At 45.7% G+C, this 21,180-nt stretch overlaps 1 protein-coding gene across 1 annotated transcript in view; it reads left to right on the plus strand.

The window, feature by feature from the left end:
- Positions 1–10,077, plus strand: part of PARM1 (prostate androgen-regulated mucin-like protein 1) — a 106,813-nt gene extending 96,736 nt beyond the window's left edge. Inside the window, exon 4 of the mRNA XM_047091077.1 lies at positions 9,890–10,077. Coding sequence (XP_046947033.1) covers positions 9,890–9,974 — 85 coding nt within the window. The 3' untranslated portion in view covers positions 9,975–10,077. The remainder of the gene's footprint in view (positions 1–9,889) is intronic.
- The last annotated feature ends 11,103 nt before the right edge of the window (positions 10,078–21,180 follow it).

Below are 21,180 nucleotides of genomic sequence, written 5' to 3' on the forward strand. Positions count from 1 at the left end.
CCCTCTTTAGAAACCCCCTAAGGAAAACCCCTTTCTGCTGCTCTGTTAATTATTTTGGCAAAACGATAACATAAGGAGGTTAAGAGCCCTCGTGCATCTTAAGGCTGGGCTAAAAGCGCTTCAAGTGTTGTTTTGCCAGATTCTTGGAAAGCCCCACTGATCATTCATCAAAAATACATTTGGCTAAATCGACAAATGTGTGTGTGTACGTGCATGTGTGTGTGTGCATAGGGGCCTGCCTGTGTGCATGCATGTGTGTGTGTATACCTAAGGGCGGGTTTTTCCTTGGCTGGAAGTTTATTCCATTTCTATCATCCCCGATTTCTGAGAAATAGAACATGACAAGCGGTCTGTTTTCTGTGGTCTTTCAGCTCACTTGGCTTGGGCAGAAAGTGACTGAAATCACAGCCCATGAGGGAACCATTAGTTGCTGGCGTGTGACCACGGGCTGTCACCCTGGCCCAGCCAGTGTCCCTGCAAATGCAAAAGAAGTGTCTGCCTCAAAGGGCAGCCTCACAACCAGACGAGGGGCACGTCCTGTCAGCTCTGCCAGCGGTGGCTCAGTAGTTGCCCCTTTTCCTAAATCTTAATTCTCTCTGAAGGCGTTGGTAAATTCAGCCATCTCTTTCCACACTCCTGTTCTTCAGGGACCCATGACCTCTAGTTTTGTCACAATACCCCCCGCCTAGGGAACCATCTCTTTCTGTAATCTAAGCCACTTTCGGAAGCGACGTAAAAATGAGCTGCCCTGAACCTTCCAGGGCTCTTCTCTATTACCGACCCCGCATTTTAGCTTGCAGTGGCATCGTGCGGAGGGAGGAACGTGGGCTTTGCGGTCAAGTTCAGCACTGACCCTTTTACTTACTATTTAAGTGGCCTTGGACAAATGATAACCTCCCTGATCCTGAATTTCTTCATGTGCAAACATCGAATGGATAACACCCTTCTTTCAAGGTTCTTTTGAAGATGAAGTGGAGTGATGAACGTACGGCACCTGCAAAGACCATGCAGCAGGGTGGTTAAGAACATGTGCTCTAGGGCAAATGTGTTACGCACTTTGTGATCAGTTTTGTGTTCTATAACTGTATATAGTTATATTTATATCAGTATTATAGTACTAATACCTAACTCAGTTTAGGTAATACAACTACCTAACTACTACTAATACCTAGTACCTAGCTCGGAATTGGTATGAGGATTAAATTGTACCAGAGAGAAACCTTCAGCACCGGGTTCAAGGTGAGCACGATGGAAGGACGACGTCCTGTCACTGTAATGGTTGTTAATGCAGCGCTTACTACTTAGGTGCTCGGTAGAATGGTAGCGGCCAACAGTCCCATTGGGTAGGCAGGGATTCAAAGGAGAGGGGAGAGGAGAGGGGGGAAGATGACACAGCAGCTCCGTTTTCCAATTACACGCCGATGTACAGACTTCCGTGTTCCACTTGGCGGTTTCAGTTGTGCTGCTTCTAAACGCCCGTGCGGTTGCATCCACGTTACATGTTCATAAACAGAAACCATCTCTGAGCACTCTTGATCTCAGGGCCTGTTTGCAACTTTAAAAGGAAGCAAGAGCCCTGCCTGCCTCTTGCAGAAGGGTGGCTTTAATTAGTGATGATTGAAGAACGAGGTAAGTCGGGTTTGCTGTGTTTAAATTGGCTCAAAGCTGTTCTGCCACGAGATAATCCCCTGTGCAGGAGACCGTATCTGCTATCGCCAGCAATGTGGATGCTGCTATAATTAGGTGTGGGTAACCCACACGGACAACAGGGACTGTTCCCGTCACAAAAATAAATGTGATCTTGATTTCGAGACACGACAGGGCATTCTCTTAGAAGGCACCTGTCTTGCTTGAAGTCTTTCAGTGACCACATTTTATACAACGGGATTCCTTTTGGAGGTTGGTAGGTTTGAAGAGTAGGGCCCAGCCATAAAGTCTAAGGTCTTCTAGAATCTGTTACTTGCGGGTTGACTTTTTTCGGATCAGCTTTTGGCATTCCGTAAGTCTGACTGACTTGATTCTGTACCTCGGTGGTTCTGAGACTTTAATGTGCATAAGAATCAATGGGGGGGCGGTAATTAAAAACACGGTTCCTTTTCATGTGATCGCCCGGCAATGTTAGCAACGCCTCCTAAATGTTCCCCCTAAACCCAGTTTAGTAATGTTCAACCTTATTTGACGGAAGTTCAAAAAAGGGGAAGATGTTCAGACGTGATACTAGACAGAGTCTTCATGAAGGAAGTGGGTCTTAAATGAAAATGAAAATTAATTTAGTACCCTGTATTTTATCCCCAGGATGTGTCCATGGCTTATCTAAGTAAAGTTAGGCGCTCCCTGTCTGTCTGCTTAACAGGAAAAAAGGCTTTGATGAACATTAGGCAGCTCACTGTCATGTTCCAAATCAGCATATTTAAGCTTAGCAACCAATTTAATCCATCTATAGGCTAATACCAATCTGAGAAAACATGTAGGATTAGAAAATACCAATCTAGGGGCGCCTGTGTGGCTCAGTTAAGTGTCTGATTCTTGATTTCGGCTCAGGTCATGAGCTCATGGTTCATGGGATCGAGCCCCGTGTCAGGCTCCACGCTGACAGTGTGGAGCCTGCTTGGGATTCTCTCTCTCCTCTCTCTGTCCCTCCCCCACTCATGCTTGCTGTCTCTCTTTATCTCTCTTTCTCTCAAAACAAATAAACTTAAAAAAGAAAAGAAATTACCAATCTATAAAAATGTTTATGATTGGAAAAATTTGTATTCCTATCTGAACTCCTTTATATAATTGTTTCACCGCTTTTTCTTCTTCAAGTGCCTTCCTTGTGACCATTGTCCCCGTTCCTATATCTGTTATTCATGGGTCTTTAGAATAAATAAATTTCAAGACATTCCCCCCCCAAAACAAAAACAAAAAGCACCACCGTGGTTTCCTGGGGCTGGTCCCCATAGGTTCTGATTCCGTGTGGCAGCTCACAGGTGAGGCCAGTGCCGCTGGGTGTGAGAACCATACTTTGAGTGACCCTGATCTACCCCCATCTCCCAACACACCAGACACACACATTCTAGATACAGTGCCCCCACTGGTTCATGTCTTGGCTACTTTTGACAGGTTGATCCCTCGGGCACAGGTGTTTGGCTCACCTCTCTTTTATCTGCCTAATTCCAGGTTGTCTATCTCGAAAGAGACTCTCTCTGGGAAGCCTCCCTCCCACCCTCTCCAGGGTGAGTTCCTAGCTGCACACCTCTCCTTTGTACCACTCCGTTCCCTGTCCTGGAATCGTTGTATTCTTGGTCGGACTCCTCCACTAGAAGGATAGAAAGCCCTTGGCATAATTGTTTTATAAACAGTTCCTGGCTGAGTGAATAATTCTGGGTAGGAAAGTTTAGGGTGCAGTGGGCAGTGTTCATTTATTCCAAATAAAGGGAAACTAGATTTAGAGGAGGGGAAGCTCTGGGAATCTATGAAACCATACACTTCGTTAGTGACCTCCTGACTCTGAACTTGTTTACAAATAAACAAGTGATGAGAGCCTGCCAGTATGATACTGGCAGATAATTTTAAAATAAAAAATAAATTTCATCTACTCCTTCAAAGTGAAGGTTATTTTTAAAAAAAATTTCATCTTAGAGCATGTGCAAGTGGTGGGGGCAGAGTGAGAGAGAGAAAGAGAGAGAGAGAGGGAGAGAGAGAGAGAATCCCAAGTGGGTTCCACGCTCAGTGTGGAGCCCGATGTGGGGCTGGATCCCACTACTCTGAGATCATGACCAGAGTTGAACACTCAACTGACTGAGCCACCCATGCGCCCCAGTAGAGGTCGTTACTTAAAGATAAATTTAAAATAGGTGCTCTTTAAAAGAAACCCAGAACATGGGAAGAATACCTTGAAAATCAATGTTTGGAAAGTTTCCATTATTGGGATTTTAGTAGAAAGGCAGAAACTGATTCCTAAATTAGAATACTCATTCTGCCACTAACTTGCTTCAGGAACTGTGGGCAAATAAATCTACCCCTAAGAGTCACAGTTTTTCTCGGCTCCAAAACTATAGCTGACAGTGCTAATTCCCTAGTTTCGACAAATGCACCATGGCTAAATAAGAGGTCAATATCAAGGGAAGCTGGGTGGGGGCCATATGTGAATTCTTTGTACCATCCTTGCATTTTTTCTATAAATCCAGAATCATTCCAATAAATAATTTATTTTGAAACAATCGTAGTTCAGTAGCTACCACACAGATGTGTTGTTTGCTCCTTCCTCAGAGCCTCTGCACTCCTGTTCTCTCTGCCTGTGCAGTTCCTGGCGGGCCTTCACATGGCCCATCCCACACCTGGTTTACCTGTCTCTTCAAATGTCATTTTAGTGAGACCTTTTCTGATCACCAACCATATTCGTGGTTACAGTCCCCACCTCACGTTTGGAACTCCTCATTCCCCTTCATTGCTTTGTTGTCTTCTGTTGCACATATTACCATTCGTCCTATTATTTTTCATGTCTTATTTATTGTGTCGGCCCCCAGGAGATTGTAAAGTCCCTTAGGACAGGGATCGTGGCCATTCTCCCAGCTCCAGAATCGGGCCTAATAGATGGTAAGGTTTCAGTGACTACTGAAATGAAAGGAGCCAGCCAGGGAGATGACAATCAGCGAAAGCCACCAACAGAAACAAAGGAGACAGTGGCAGCTGCACCGAACTGACTTTGCAAATGGATGATAAGAGTCTGAAGGCTTAATTACCAATGACTAATGAGCTGCAGGTTAGGCTGTATTTTCCCAGCACTAAGCCATATCTTTTTCATCTTTACATCTCTTCTTCTTAGCACATAATAAGAGCTAACAATTGAATGGCAAGACTCACTCCTCGACTAAAGAGGTGAGAACTTTGGGAGGTGTCACAATAAACAAAGCTGGACCCTTCATTGAGAACTGGGGTTGATTCTTACAAAGGGGAAGGTGTTTTCTTTCCTTTTTTTTTTTAATATGAAATTTATTGTCAAATTGGTTTCCATACGGCACCCAGTGCTCATCCCAACAGGTGCCCTCCTCAATACCCATCACCCACCCTCCCCTCCCTCCCACCCCCCATCGACCCTCAGTTTGTTCTCAGTTTTTAAGAGTCTGTTATGGTTTGCCTCCCTCCCTCTCTAACTTTTTTTTTCCTTCCCCTCCTCCACAGTCTTCTGTTCAGTTTCTCAGGATCCACATAAGAGTGAAAATATACAGTATCTGTCTTTCTCTGTATGACTTCTTTCACTTAGCATAACACTCTCCAGTTCCATCCACGTTGCTACAAAGGGCCATATTTCGTTCTTTTTCATTGCCCTGTAGTACTCCATTGTGTATATAAACCACAATTTCTTTATCCGCTCATCAGTTGATGGACATTTAGGCTCTTTCCATAATTTGGCTATTGTTGAAAATGCTGCTATAAACATTGGGATACAAGTGCCCCTATGCATCAGCACTCCTGTATCCCTTGGGCAAATTCCTAGCAGTGCTATTGCTGGGTCATAGGGTAGATCTGAAATAAGTTTGTTTCAGCACAAGTAAAACACCTCATTCATTTTCAAAGACAATGGAGTTCCGTTAAGTACTGATGCTACAGTTGTCTTAAAATAGGTACCATTTTGCAGTTGTGGAAAAGGCCTCAAACCACAAACGTCACCACCACAGGTACCAGTTGTCACAAGGCATCAGCAGTTAGGGAGGAGGGGAGTAGGAAGGGCTGCTTCCTGTTAGAGCCAAGCCATTTGAGAAGGAAGCCGCGAAGCCAGGGCTTAACATAAATCACTCCCTGTTTTGTCCTCCCCGGGTTCTGCTGTTAGCTCCCTAAACCATACGGTACCGCAAAAGGGCACTGACAGCAGAGTGCCGTTGATTCACAGGGCCTGTGAGCACGGTGCTGGGTGCTTTGAAGCTACATCGCTGCATGAGAGAAATTTAGCTATACTTCTCTTTCCTCTCCCTACAATTAAGGTCAAAGTGATGGCTTTGACCCTTTGTATTCTTTAATATTTTCACTTTGCCGCGGTTACACTGCACGATGAATTGCCACGGGCCAGACTAATCCCTGCTGGTATCGACCAAGCAAACTCCATATACACTATTTATCTGTACCTGATGTAAGCACTCGTCATCAAATATTTATGAAAGAGCCACCGCAGTAAGAGCAACATACTAGATGTCCAGAAAATTCAAAGGAAGGTAAGACGTAGGCTGCCCCCAAGAGGTTTACCATCTAAGGGAGCCAAAGCACAGCAGTTAGAAAATGCAGCTATGTTGAATGGTACCAGTCTTCATGAAGTTGAGTAAAGAAAACCGCCTCGACCTGACAGCGGTGACATTCGTACAGACTGCTATTCGGAGTGAAATTAGGTGAAGCGGTGTTGCAGAACAGGGCCAGGAGACCAGGTTTCAATAGCAGCTCTACCATTAAATCACGTGGACAGAGTCACGTAGGTTTCTTAAGCCCTACCTTCCTAATCTTGAAAGTGAGATTGTTTTCACCTCTTGGACGCCACGAGTACCGATCTGAAGCCTCCCGATTTCCATCTAAAACGTGCATGATCTAAGAAGTTCTGACCTAGAGAGATAGTTTAAAAGGGTCATTGTTCTCCTCTTACCCCTCTCTGTCTTTTCTTCTCTCTCTCTCTCTCACACACACACACACAAATGTGTTTGTCTTTCTCTCTCTACAGTATTATACGATTTATCCAAACCTGGCTGGGATCCCAGCACACCCAATTCTTCTTGTTTAGCCTTGTTAATATATTGAAACAAGCTACAAGTTCAGTACATTCCCACTTATGGCTTATCTCTATCTCTTGCTTCACTTTCCTCATTTATTGGTAATTTATTCAACTCCCTGTTCATTCAAATGAGAAAGCAAAGAAAAATGAAAGTAAAGATCTATCTTTTGCTTTTATTTTCCTAGTATTGATGTCATGAATGTCTCTTAGAAAACAGCAGGTTCAGGGAGGCTCTGATCAAATAGTCTTGCCTGAAAATAACGATAAGCAGTAAAACCTGATGACCGAGAGAGTTTTAATCCTCTGGCCCCACTCCAGCACAATATTTTTTTTTTAATTCAAATAACAATAATATCAGAAATGGGTTTTTAACTATGCCTGGAGTGTAGTTTCAGGAGTTCTTGGTGGGAAGGAGGCTTGCTTTTCACTCAGTGCCCTTTTCCACTATTTGCCGTGTGCTTGTGTAAGTTTCATTATAATAAAAATTAAACAGCGATACTGGCCAACATTTACTGTGCATTTACTATGTGCCAGGCCTTTTATATGCATTACCTCATTTAGTCCTCCCACCAGCTCGAACACATTTTAAGTTTCTCCATTTTATAGATGAATAAACAGGGGTTTAAAAACATATTCAAGGACATGCATCTATTGACCCAACTGATACTTTATGGGAATAAAATTATATGGTAGATGTAAAATGCTGTGAGACGTTATATTACCATACAAAGGCGAAGCAGGAGTACCCTATCAATATCGGAGCAAGTTTCTTAGGTAGATGTTGGCCAGGCGTGCAACAGTAAGTCATGCTGAAATCTAGGCTGAGCTCCAGTCCTATAATCCTGAGGTTTTTACTAGTTCATTCTATAGCTTCCATTTCTCAACCGTCCCATTGAAGGATTTGTTTGAGGCTGGAGGTGTTAAGTGTGGGGGAGGTGTTGGCGATGCATGGCCTGTGACCTTGTTTACCAAAACTGGCCTCCCTTAATCCCTGTCCATCAGATCCAACGGTGTGTTATTTCTGGTCTCTTTCCTTCTCACACCTACAGAAATGAGTGTGGGCCGTTAGGGGAAACAAAGCACATGCTGGAACATTCTCAAATTTCCAGGTGCATCGGCTGGGTGAGCTGAGCCAGCTCTCAGAATTTTGAGGTCTAAGAATCTCAAAACGAATTCAGCAAGGGCCTGGCTCTTTGCAACAGATCTTCTCTTTTCAAATCCCTGGTATATGTAAACACCATATAGACGAGCGACAGCAATTATGGTAGCCAGAGATGTAAGTGTAACGCACGCTTTCTGTGCCTTTCAGATTGTATTTTCATTTTGTTCAGTTTTCACGTTGAGCCGAGAAAAACATTGGGGGGAGGGAGATAGGGGGGCCACATTTTGCGTGTCCTATATATAGCAGACATGATTTCCAGTGGCCAGGTGTGATAATTCACACACTAGCATGAACCTCAGAACCACTCTATGTTTCATTCTGTGGTGTTCTCCCAGTCCTGACATTAGTTTTAGCCGTAAAATGATGATAATCCTCCCTGGGAAGCTTCTGTCTTGGGAACAGATTGGCTTTTCGGGATGTAGTTTATTTCCAATCACTGTTTCTTCCACAAACAGTTATTAAGGACTTATTATATGCTGGATATTCTTCGAGGCTTTGGAGACGGTGCTAAGAACAAAGTAGGCAAATCATCCATATTTACAGTTTCGTCAAGGGAGGCAGCAATAACAAAATAAACAAGGAAATTATATAGTATGTGAGAAGGTGATGAGTCCTATGAGAAAATCAAGCCAGGGGTGCTGGGGGGGGGTGGGAATTGCAAGTTAAATAGAGCTCTTAAGGAAGGCCTCACTGGAAAGGTGACATTTGTGCAAAGATTTGATAGAGATGAAGGAATGAACTGTGTGGACACCTGGAGGACAGCTGTTCCAAGCTGAGGGAATGGTACATGCAAAGGCCCTGAGGCAAGAGGGTGCCAGACATGATGGGAAGGAGCAGGGAGGCATGGTTGGAGCAGAAAGAGCGAGAAGGACTGGAGTAGTAGCTGATGCGCTCAGAAAAGTAACAGGGGACAGATCCCGAAGGGCTTTGAACACTGTTGTAATAACTTTGGCTTTTACTCTATGAGATGAGGACCCACTCCAAGGTTGTTGGGTTTTTGTTTTTTAAATGTTTATTTTTGTTTGAGAGCACAAGCTGGGGAGGGACAGAGTGAGGCAGAGAGAGAGGGAGACAGAAGATCCAAAGCAGGCTCTGTGCCAACAACAGACAGCAGACAGCCTGATGCGGGGCTCGAACTCGTGAACCTCAAGATCATGACTTGAGCCAAAGTTAGAAGCTTAACCAACTTAGCCACGCAGGCGCCCCACCACTCCGAGGTTTTAAACAGAGGAGTGATCACTGTTTGATTTCAGTTTCTTATAGAAATAATATTGATTGTGAGACAGGTTCCCAGAATAACCCATCAAAGCCTGTTAAGCCCACATTGCCATTGAACTGAGGGGTGCTAATCGGACTCTGGGAAGCTGAGCTCAGAGCTCGGGATCCAGGAGGTAGGAATCTGATTCATAGCTCAGTTGGGTGACTTTGTGCACGTCAGTCAACAGCTCGCTCTGAGGGAGAAATTTTCCCCAGCAGAAAAATAAGCAATACCTGGTCCATGGCCTTATTTTGAGGACCCTCAAGTACGAATGGAACACAGAAGCATTTTGTAGATTGTAAAACACTATATGCTGGTCAGGAGGGGTGGAGAGAGGAACAGTGGTGTCATTATTATTTCTGGGGAAACTGAGTCCAGGACTTAAGTGAAATGCCCGAATGCAACATTCCCTTTGCCATTACTTCTTATTAAGTAGCCATAGGAATGGGTCCCCCTCCTTCTCTAGCACTGGAGGTCAAGGAGAGGGACAAGGACCCAGCTGGTCTCAGTGGAAGGTGCCAGCTGGGTTCCCAGGTGAGCAGGTGAGTAGTTCCCAGGTGGTAACTTCCAGGGGTTTGTGGACTGAGGCTTCCACGGCTGGTGGGTGCAAGCATCCTGTCTCCCCTCGTGAGGGCCCTGGAGGCCTCCCCTGCTCAGGCTGTCGGGCCGCCGTCGGCTAGCCCCAGACGGCCAACTTCTCCAAATAACCACAGCCCTCTCCTCCTCCCACCAGGCATTCCTCCTACGGAAGGCTTCTGGATGATCACGACTACGGATCCTGGGGAAACTACAACAACCCTCTGTACGACGACTCCTAACGAAGGAACGTGGCTGGGATGAGAAATAACTGTTCTTTATTTATAAGTGCTTTCCCAGTAGAATTAATACAAGTACCTGATGCGCGTCGCGCGACAATCTTAAGCCCTGTTTTGTTGGTTTGGTTGTTTTGTTTTCCTCCCTCTCCTCTGGCTGCTGTAACTTCCCCTTTCTGGTACAAAAAGAATCTTTGTTTTAAGGTGAGTGGAGGCTTATCTGCAGCCAGAATGGGCCAGCCTGGAGCCGGAGCCACAGGCCAGACCACCGTGGTGGAGGCTTCTGGACCCACCACAGGGTCCACTGGAAGAGGGACTGAGGGCCAGGGATTGAGTTGTTTTGTGTCCGGGGGGGGGGGGGGGTTACTTTGGGAGGGACTTTTTGTTTGTGGCATTTCTTATACTTTTATTTAGGAAATTCTATTAAATCTCAGTGAGGGGCAAGGAAATGAGTACTGGGAGGATTTCGCCCCGCAGGTGAGGAAGCAGGGGCTGCTCGGATTCCTTTTTAATCTGTTTTTACCTAGTTGTATCTGACAGGATGCCTGCTTGGCTCTACAAGCTGGATCCCGGCTTCTTCACTGCCTCATTAATGGAAGAGGAAACTAGAAGGTGACCTGGAGGAGGCCAGCAAGCCGAAGGACAGTAGCATGTTGCTGTCAGAGCTCAGCGTGCCCTCTTATCTGTTCTCCCCTCCAGGCCAGCCATCTCTGCTAAGGATGCTCATTCTAGTCGGCTGCGGCTGGGATCGCGGCCCCCAGGCTCTCCGTGGGAGAGGGCTGTGACATGAGTTTAGTTATCGGAGAGAAAGGGGGAGCGTGTGTGCGAGTGAGCGTGCAGTGGGGCAGTGGGGGAGGCTGGGAGGGCAGGCTGGGAGCAGACAAGCACTGAGTGCCGCGTTAAGGAAACTAGGAATCGGCCCTCAATAACTAACAGAGTCATCCACTGCTTGGAGGGGCGTCTGGAATCCTTGCTTTATACCTATGAAACAGCTGGTCCACTGCCTTCCGGTCTGTTGGATAATGGCTGTAAACTTTTTTTTTTTAAGGGTAAAGGCATTAGTCTATATGCAGTTGTTCAGGGAGGCAATTCCATAGGAAACAGACACCATGAGTAATCCGTGCATTCTTCCCATACACTTACCTCACTAATTCTGCCCTTGAATTAATGAGCACTCTTAGGTATACAGTCTTAAGACCCTACAACTTGAATTTTGAGAAGGAACCGATCATGTTTGCAGATATCCATTTATTGCAGGGGTTCTCAACCGGCAGACAATTTTGCGTCCCCCAGGAAACATCTAAAAATGTCTTGTGACATTTTTGAGTGTCAAAACTTGGCGCTCCTAGTAGGTAGGGGCCACAGATCCGCTAAACAACCTACAGGGCACAGGCTAGCCCACCGCAACAAAGAATCATCTGGCCCCAAATGTCAATAGTACGGAGTTTGAGAAACCATGAGTTACTGAAATGCCCATCGTTAACAGGACACTGCCAGAGTAGTAGTATTTTTTCTTTTTAATTAAATGAAACAATTTGTTAAATTGTTATCTAAAAAGTATTTAGTTTGTTGGCTTATGGGTTGTTTTGACATGCGTGGCTGGCTGTGTATTTCTGTGTTCTCTAGATAGCTTTATTTCATGGCTCAAACTCTATCCTCCCGTAACACCTGATGTTAGCAAATGGCATCTCATGTCCTGATTGGAGTGGGAAACTTCCATGGTTTGGGAAACATAAATTGGGCCCTGTTTCAGAATGTGTTCTGTTGTCCCACAGTGTTTTAAAGAACTTGAAATGGGATCAGTTTTTCTTTCTAAACTCGGACCTGCTGCCATGGCTCTGTTTGGTTTCCAGAAACTTTACCCTCAGGTCAACCTGTCACTCACTGTGGTCCAGCAAGTACTGACATGAAAACCATTGTTGCCACGCTATTCACAGTTGCCAGGAGGGTTCCACTTTCCACAGCCTGCCATCCCACACTCTGCAAAGAAATTATTCTTCTTATTAACAATTTAATGTTTATTTCATTTTTGAGAGAGAGAGAGAACGTGAGCATGTGAAGGGCAGAGACACAGAACTCGAAGCAGGATCCAGGCTCTGAGCTGGTCAGCACAGAGCCCGATGCAGGGCTCAAACTCACGAACCGTGAGATCATGACCTGAGCCAAAGTTGGATGCTCAACCGACTGAGCCACACAGACGCCCCTGCGAAGAAATTATTCTTAAATTCCTTCCATATCAAAGGAGAATGAGCAACCCCCAGAGGTATTTTACAATAGGACTAGGTAATGAGAAGTAGAGTGCCAAGAATTCTGGTATCTCTGATTTAAAAAAAAAAAAAGTGGACATTCTCAGAAAAACGGCCAGGGATGACCAGTGGTGCCCCCTCTGGCCATGATGGGCCTGAATAGTTGTCTCTCTTCCCTACTGTCATGCCCTTTATAAAGCCTAGAGGCTCTCAGTTTAGCAAAGGACAATTCAGTAAAAACAGGATATCCCTTTTATTTTCTCCCTCCACAAACATTTTGACAAAATGTCCATGAAACACCTTCAAAGCGGTGCTCTTCTGGATAAATACTGGGTCAGTCATTATGCTGGGTCAGAGGGACCAACCTCTTCCCAGGAAAAGCTGACCAGTTATGAACCACGGACTCAGTAACATCTGTCCTAACCAAAGTCTTCTGTTGTTCAAGAGCGATTGGTGGGTTTGTTGCTCCTGTTACTTTCCAAATCCTTATGGCAAAGGGAGAGATCTGGACCTCAGGAAGATCTGTTCGGCAAGGTGACAGCTTCCCGTAAAAACTAACACTCCGTGTTATGTCAGTATAAACTACCATAGGTTGAACCTTATTTTGCCAAGTGCATTTTTTTTCTGAGTTGGCCAAAGAATTTGAACAACTGTATTCAACATAGGTTGCTTAACACACACAACACACACACACACACACACACACACACACACACACACCCCTGAAATACATGCTGATAATTGACGCCTAGACATCAGAGAGTCTGTTCAGGTCTACCCAAGGGAAATAGCTTCAGCGGATCTAAAGCAACCACATTCCTTCCAGGAATAGGACTAGGTCAATAAAGCAATAGAATGTCAGAGCAGGAGGGAGGCAAGCAGCCTCTTCGAAACCACAGATTGCAAATGATGAACAGTGGGATCCAACTTTGTCGTCTTTTCTCCTGGCCCCAGTGAAGTCTCTTGCCCTCCCTGGATGTCTGTCTTCATTTCTTAAATGAGGGTGTTGCTTTCACATTGACCTCACCCCACACTACCTCACAAACGTGTTGTGAGGATTAATGAAACGATGTCTAGTGTTTTCAGTTTCTGGAGAAAAGATATTTATGGACATTTAAAGTATTACGCAGATATATATAAGGATCTCAGTTTCAGTTTCTTGTTTGTTGTGATACTGGTGTGTTATTTTCACTTACATCTATCAAGCGACAGCTGTTATCGTAGCCACATCAGGCAGCTGTCATAGCTATGAGCTACCCCCCGTGCTGCTGACCGGCTGCAGGGTTAGCTGTGCCCGGGACCAGAATGGTTTCTGTCTCCAAATGAAAAGATGTCCCAGGACATAGGTCTCCCGGACTACTGAGTTAGGATCCAGGAGGTTAGGGTAACACAGTATAGATACCTGAGCACTAACAGCGGTAGACCTCTGGCCTTCACCACCCCGAAGTTGTTCTGGGTTCTTTACGGAGTTGATTCTGGTTTGAAGTCATCTGTTTGCCCTTCGTCCTGCTTGCAAGGGTGCATGGTTCAAACCCTCACGGGTGGGAAATGAATTTTGCAACTGGGCCGTGTTGATTTGCACGTTGATTCACTGATTCACCTTCTTTGCCTTTAACCTCCTGTTGGCAAATGAATGTACCATTTCAACTTTGATTTTAAAGCATTAGTTGATACTGGTAATAGTGCTAACCAGAAGACCCATGCCAGCTTGCTTTCTTGGGGTGAGTTAGCCAACATCACTTAAAAGATGGAAAGATGTGCAACTTCTTTGATATTTGATGTCATTGTACCTACATTTGTTGTAAGACATATTGCATACTAATTATATCAATTAAAGTTGTTAAAAGCCTGCATCTGACAGTAGTGATTCACATTTTGATATGTTTTGTTATTCAAGCCATTGAGTCGCTCTGCTCATGTTAAGTAGCCTTGACTTGTTCTTAAAGAAAATTTACCCCACATCAATAAATAGCATTTTCTGCACGGCAGGAAGGCTTCTCTGATCTTGAAACAGAATTGAAGAGTGTCAGAAATGAAACTTTCTAAGGAGTGATTTTGCTCTTAACAATACACCACGTCTTAGAAAGTAGATGTAAGAATAAACACTTTGATTCAGTAAGTAGGCAGTGAGAAAAACTCAAGTCTTATTAAGGCATATTTGACATCAGCAAGTACATTTGATGCTTGCTGGCTCTCCTTCAAAAAAATTAAGTCCATCATACCCATCCTGACAGTTAAAGAGCAAGCAATTTCAATCATTCAGAATAGACCATCAACCCTCAGAAGCTAACCAAAGATTATTCTGATTCTGAGGAGAAGAACGGCAACAAGATGCATGCACTTTGCAACACAGGAGAGGAACGGAGCCACCTGTAAGCTAGAGCAAGTTGATTTGATGATGTGAAACTTAAGGTCAGATTTCATAAGGTTAGGTGCCTGGTTTCCAGTGGCACGACGTGGAGGGTTGACTGGGAAGAGTCTAGATGAAAAAACAGGACCAGACATCAAACAGACCCTTTCCTGTTGATGATTCGGCCATTTTTTTGAGGCCCTCCATGGCCACAAAAGCAAGTAACCAGTCCATGATTCCAACCAAGCTTGTCTGAACAGAATCAGTCAGAAAGCACTTTGAACATGCATGGAAAGAAACGGCCTAATGGGTGGTGTTTACATATTATGAGTTATTTGGTCCCCATCAATATATTTTCCTATATGATAGCTTTTCCAAGTCAGATCATAACATGTTTCAAGTCTTTAGTAAGCTATCTGTGATGTTTTACTCTCCTAAAATTCAGTAGTACTCACCCAGCTCACCAATAGCTGGCTATATTTTGATGTTTGTCAGAAAGCATTGAGTCATAAATGACCATTGAAAAGCAATGATCAAATTGGGAAAACGCCTGTAAGCAGTACGGTCTCTTCTTTTAAAGGACCTAATCTATGACAAGTACAGAATGGACTCCATTTATAGCACTAAAGCAGCATTAATCCATTGGAGGCAAGAAGTGTATTGTGTTCCTATTTTAAGCAAGATACTGAATATTTACTATAAAACAGAAGGAATGTAGTATCCATTAGGAACTTTGGGTACCTGTGGGCATTGTCTAATGTAATCCTTGGATCAACTCAGTGATCACTACACTCTCTCCATCTTACAGATGTGGAAACTGAGGTGCCAGGATACTCCATTCACTCACACATGTACGGACTCCTTCCATGTACTCCGCAATGAATAAGATGGCCCCTGCTTGCCAAATATTTACAGTTTAGTAAGTGGCAGAAGTGGAATTCAAACCAGGTCGGTCTGTTGCCAGAGCTGTTGGTTATTTTCCACTCAAGGGGCTGGTTTCCTATCTAAATATAACCCAGCTCTTAAGACTCTCACACCTTCTACTAAAATGGGCCCTTCCCCGTCTTGTGAGGTACCCCCCTCAGCTATTTTAGGTGATCTGGAGGGGGTCTGGCATGCAGCCCAGAGAAAGCCCAGTCAGGTCCCAAGCACATGTCCCCTGCCAGGCACTGTCACCTTTCTGCCAATTCATGCTGCCCTGCTGGGCTGTGTTCTCTGCCAAGGAAGAGACTGCCTCTACTTACCCCCTTCTGTCAGAGCACAAACACTGGCCCGACTGTCTCCCAGAGTTTAGTGAAGAACCCCCCTCTTAGCTTCCACTTGAAGCCACCCCGCTCTCCGTAGGAGACAAGCGTGACTCCCCAGCAGCGTGGACTAGAAATTCTAGCCTCAGAATGTCTTCCCCTTTTGCCCTCTTGTTCCATTATGTCACTGACTTGTCTTTCTTTGGTATCATCATCATAATGGCTTATTCTCACCTAACACTTACGATGAGCCAGATACTGTTCCAAGTATTTTACGTGGGTTAACATCCCAAGGGGGTAGATCTTATTAATACAGTATTCCCATGGTACTGATGAGAACACTAAGGGCCAAAGGTGTCGAAACTTGCCCAAGGTCACACAGCTGGTAAGTTGTGGAACAGAATTCTGGTGCCAACCGTCAGACTCCAGAGTCCATGCTCTTGACCGCTTCCACAGAGCCCTCACTCAGTGCCCGAGTTTCCTGCACATACACTCAGCCAGACATCTGTGTTTGAATCCAGTGTGGCCAAGGCCGGGCACCCGCTGCAAAAGCAAGGCCCCTACCTGAAGGGAGGCTTCTAGAGTCACCACAGGGGCCCCCTCGTAGGGCACCTGGCCTGGCAGACTCTGGGCTCCCTCTGTCAAGATTCTGGTCCTTCCAGACAAGGTCACCCACCTGACAACCTCCAGCTCAACAGCAGGGGACTCCAGGCTGACCCTTCTCTTGTCACGAGGGCCACACAGTAGCTGTGGTGAGACAGTGCAGAGCACTCCTGTTCTCCCACTAGCCGTGTCTGCCTCGGCACTTGGACAGAACTCACCACAGCAAACACTGCTGGGCAAAGTGCTGAAAAGCTCAAGCCCGACGGAAGCCAGGGGCCGTTGGGTGGTGTGAGAGACAAATGCTCACCCCTGGCCCCCATGCCAGGACACTGAGACCTGCCACAGGCGTTCATCGGGGAAAACAACAAACACTTCCCCGTGCGTTCCTGGAATATATAAGAACATCTGAACACAAAGCTAAGGATTTCACATAGAAATCAGTCTTGCACAAACTTTTTAAGAGCAGGAAGAGAAACGGGTAGGGGAGCCATAGCAGGTAACTGCTGAAATTCTTGGGTCTCTGGGAGGCTGCCACTGTCTCAGGCTCCAGCAGTGAGGCAGGGGGTTCTTAAGAGCTCACTGGGGAGCCCCAGCTACCCCCACACCTGCCAGCAATGGTCTGGAGAATGACTTTCCCTTTTTTCCATCTTTCCTATCTCATGTGAGAACGTCTTATGGACAAGCTCTAGCCAGAACCCTGTAGGAAAGGGAATTGAAAGAAATGCGGTTCCCAGCTTCCCCTCTGTCCTGCAAAGGAGACCTTAGACAAGGTGGTGAGGATACTGAGCTGAAAATAAGTGAGCACAGTCCACCCTTCTTACTCCAGATTACAACTTCCCTCAAGAGGAGAGTAACAACATCATTTTATCCCTAAGGTGATGCAACTGTCTCTTACACACTCACCTGCCCCCTAAAAAGAAAGACACAGTATTCCATGTGTGACTTGAGCTCTGGGAACATTTACTCCTAGTCCAGATGCAATCTTCCTTTGAGAGCCAATGACTTATATGCCAACTTATACGATTAACCACTTGATATTGGATAAGGGGCGGGGGCAGGGAGACATGGCAGGGATGAAGGAGAGAGGAGGAACTGATGAATACAAATAACAAATAGGTTGTAGGTAGATTAGACAAATAGAGAGATAGGCAGATACAGAGATATATCAAATTGAGGAAGAGAATAACACATAGTTACGAAAGACTTCCTTTCTGCAACTGATCACTAGACCTTGTTGGCACTGAGAACTTTCTTCTTCCACTAGCCTTTGCATGTTCTTTTACCCTAACATCTCATGTTTTAGCCAACGTCTCATCTGGTCATGGGTCTTTACATGGCAGGGTGACTCAAACTTTCTGCCAAAATGTGAGTAAAGCTTGGGGACTGGAAAAGAAAGGGTGCGACTGAACTGGACCCTACAAACAAATGAACATGAGAGAGAGAGATGCCTATGTGGTCCATATATGCCAAATACTCTCCCTTCCCTACTTTCCTTGCTCTTTTCTCTCTCCACCCCCACCTCACCCACACACACACCAAACAAACAAACAAAAAATAGGGTAGAGAAGGGGTTCAAAACCATTGTCAACACTTAGGTTGCTGCATGCAAGAGCCCTGGGTCATTCCACACCCCCCATCCACCCACCAACTCCTCCCTACCCTTCATCTCTGCTTGGGGTCTTCTGAGGAGAATAATGCATTCTTCAGAAAGCCAGAACTTGATAAAAACATCTGCTAGGAAGAGAGGGGGAAAGTAAGAGCGAGATTTCCTTTCAAAGTTCCACCGGCCATTCCTCCCTCCACATCCCACCAACAAGCCCCCTCCTTCATCTCCCCTTGTGAGGAATCACCTGGCTGCAGATGGTCTTGCTGAACCATGATAACAAGCTCTGGAGCCGATACGCGATGAAATGAAATACATTTAACTTACAGGATGAATAATCCCCGATGGCAATTAATCTCCAGTCCTGAGGCCCAGGGGCTACATGAGGGGCTGTGCTCTCTCCTTCAGAACATTCATTTCTGGAAAGCAGCCAAGTTCACTAAGCAGCCCTAATCATGGGGCACAGCCTGGGAACCTTTGCCTTTGCCTCCACCCTCCAAGGGTTCCCAGCAATACCTGGCTGTTGGCCTCCTCTCCTCTATAATGGAGAGGCTGGATTTTACGTCTGTCTCCCCTAGGCCAGTTTCAATGCCCCTATGAGTTCAGGTAAATTCCTGAACTAGCTCCTTTGGGGCTGGACATCTGAGCTATCCAGGGAGCTGACAGGTGGCTCTTCAAAAAAAAAAAAAAAGTAAAATCACTCTTTCCTAGACTCTATAATCTCCTGGAAATGAGGCAGCTGGTTCCCTGTGGAATAACAGGCTCTCAGTCCAACCAGAGTCAAAACCATCGACACAGGAGAACGGGTAGGCTAGAAATTCTGCCCCACTTTGTATCCTTTCCCCTCGGTTCCTTCTCTGTGCTTAGGACACTAGCTGTAAGAGGAGAGGGGGCCGTGGGAAACCCAGGCTGCTACCTGGTAGAGGCATATGGGACTAGAGATCAACAGAGAAGCAGTTGTTCATTGAGAGCCTCACTGTTTGCTCCATTAAAGGTCCCGTGGATTCCACTAAGGAATAGCCTGTGGTGGAACTGTAGCATTGGAAGCAAAAATTTCATTCATTCACCACTCAACAAACAGTATTCGTGTATACATTCTAGATGTATAAACAAATGAAACAAGACATGATCCCTAAAATAATACTCATCCTCAAAATGCTTTCAATCTAATAATAAAAACAGTGACTCCACGCAGAGTGATGGGTACCTTGGTAATGTACAGGGTACTCTGGGAGCGCAGAACAGGATGTAGTAGTAAGATCTGAAAGTGTCCTGACAAGTTTGGTTTCATCTTCCTCATTCCCAGAGATCTCTCTGATCCTCAGTCCCCTACCATCTGCCTAATGAATTTCCTGGACCTGAACTTGCCCTCTGGGCTGTTCCTTTGAAGATCCATCCTTTACCATTAGTCCAAGATTTTATCTTAGAAATCTTACTTGCTCTTTCTAACTGACCCGTTTGAGCCAAGGGTACTGGCTTCTCCCCAACCTGGACACGCCCAGATCAGCCCGTGCTTCCAGTGTTTGTCATGGCCCAGTGATGCCTCAGGCTGGAACTCGGTAAGTATTGTATCTCTCACTGCAGAAAGCAAGCCGGAGAGTGAGGAGGGGGCAGGGAGAGAGAATGTCATCCTATCCTCATCTTGCCACAATTTCCTACAGTAAAAATTCACTAAGGTTCACCAAGGAGTTTAACTGGCCTTCCTGTGTTGTCTGATGGAAGAGAGGAGGACAGAAGGGAAATGGCCTGTGTTGAATGCCTGTTAAGTGCCTACATGGTGAGGAAGGGTTTTTTAGAGACCAGAAAATTGAGGCTCAGAAAGGTTAAGTGAACTTCCCATGGTGACAGAGCTAATAAGAGGCAGAATCTTGATTTCAGCTCTGGACCTTCTTATTCCCAAGTCCATGTTCTATCTAGATGATGGTGCTTCTCAAACTTTAATGTGTACACAAATCACTGGGGGGGGGGGTTCATTAAAATGAAGCTTCGGGGGTGCCTGGGTGGCTCAGTCGGTTAAGCTTCCGACTTCAGCTCAGGTCATGATCTCACGGTTGGTTTGTGGGTTCGGGCCCTGCTTCAGGCTCTGTGCTGACAGCTCAGAGCCTGGAGCCTGCTTTGGATTCTATGACTCTCTCTCTCTCTCTTTCTGCCCCTCCCCTGCTTGCACTCTCTCTCTCTCTCTCAAAAATAAATAAATAAAGTCTATTAAAAAATGCAGCTTCTGATTCACAGGTCGGGGAGAAGGGGTGAGAATCTGCATTTGTAATAAGCTCCAGGTGGTGCTGATGCTAGGGGTTCCCCGCTGCCCCGATGTTGAGCAGTAAGGCAGTGGAAGAAGCAGCTTTCTACTCATAATCCCAGGTAGACCCCAAGGGCCCGACAGGGAGCCATTCTCAATAGGGCCAATACCACTGCCCCTTACCCACGGGTAGCAATGTGTGGCAGCATATTTGGGTTTTGTTTTCTGCTTGTTGCCATGACTGGTGCAGTTACCTGCATTTCATATCTGGGAGTAAAGGATGCTAGAAATCCTTCAGTGGATGAAATCATCCACAGTTGATTTTCTTGGGACAGCCCTACATGATACAGACTGCCTCACCTAAAATTTTCCTAGGATCTTCATCAAGGAACCCTGAACAGCAGCTGGGGGTGTGCACACTACTGTCAGGTGCCATCCCTTTGGCTGCCTCATCTCCATTACTTGTTCTCCGTCATTGGAAACATCAGCGGTGCCCTCCGGCTGCTCTACTCCACACTGTTAGCACCGACAACTGCCCTACAGGAGATCACTGCACACGCATGAGTGCATGTTGACGTCCCGCTTCCTCGAACTCCAGCGTTGCAACAGAAAGGACGATCCAGGACGGGCCTAATCAGAGAGAGGTATGTTCACATATTGTCTGGGACCCCTAAAGAGTCCAGGGATGCTGCTGTTACACAAACGTGGGCATCTTTGGAAGGCACGCTGGCCAGCTAATAAATGCGTATGTTGCACTCCACGACAATTTCGAAGGGTATACACTGAGAAAATGAGAGAGGGGCTGACATCTGCTAAGCCTCTGCTCTTTGCCAGGAAACGGACAGATGCTTTACGAATGTTGTTTCACTGCAGCCGTGGCATGGATTAGACACAACAAACTCAGACTCTAGAGCTAGAGTGTCTGGG

Source organism: Lynx rufus, unplaced genomic scaffold, assembly GCF_022079265.1.
Source record: "Lynx rufus isolate CCGP_SWC_20201006 ecotype Redwood Valley unplaced genomic scaffold, mLynRuf1.p SCAF_3, whole genome shotgun sequence".
Lineage (NCBI taxonomy): Eukaryota > Metazoa > Chordata > Mammalia > Carnivora > Felidae > Lynx > Lynx rufus.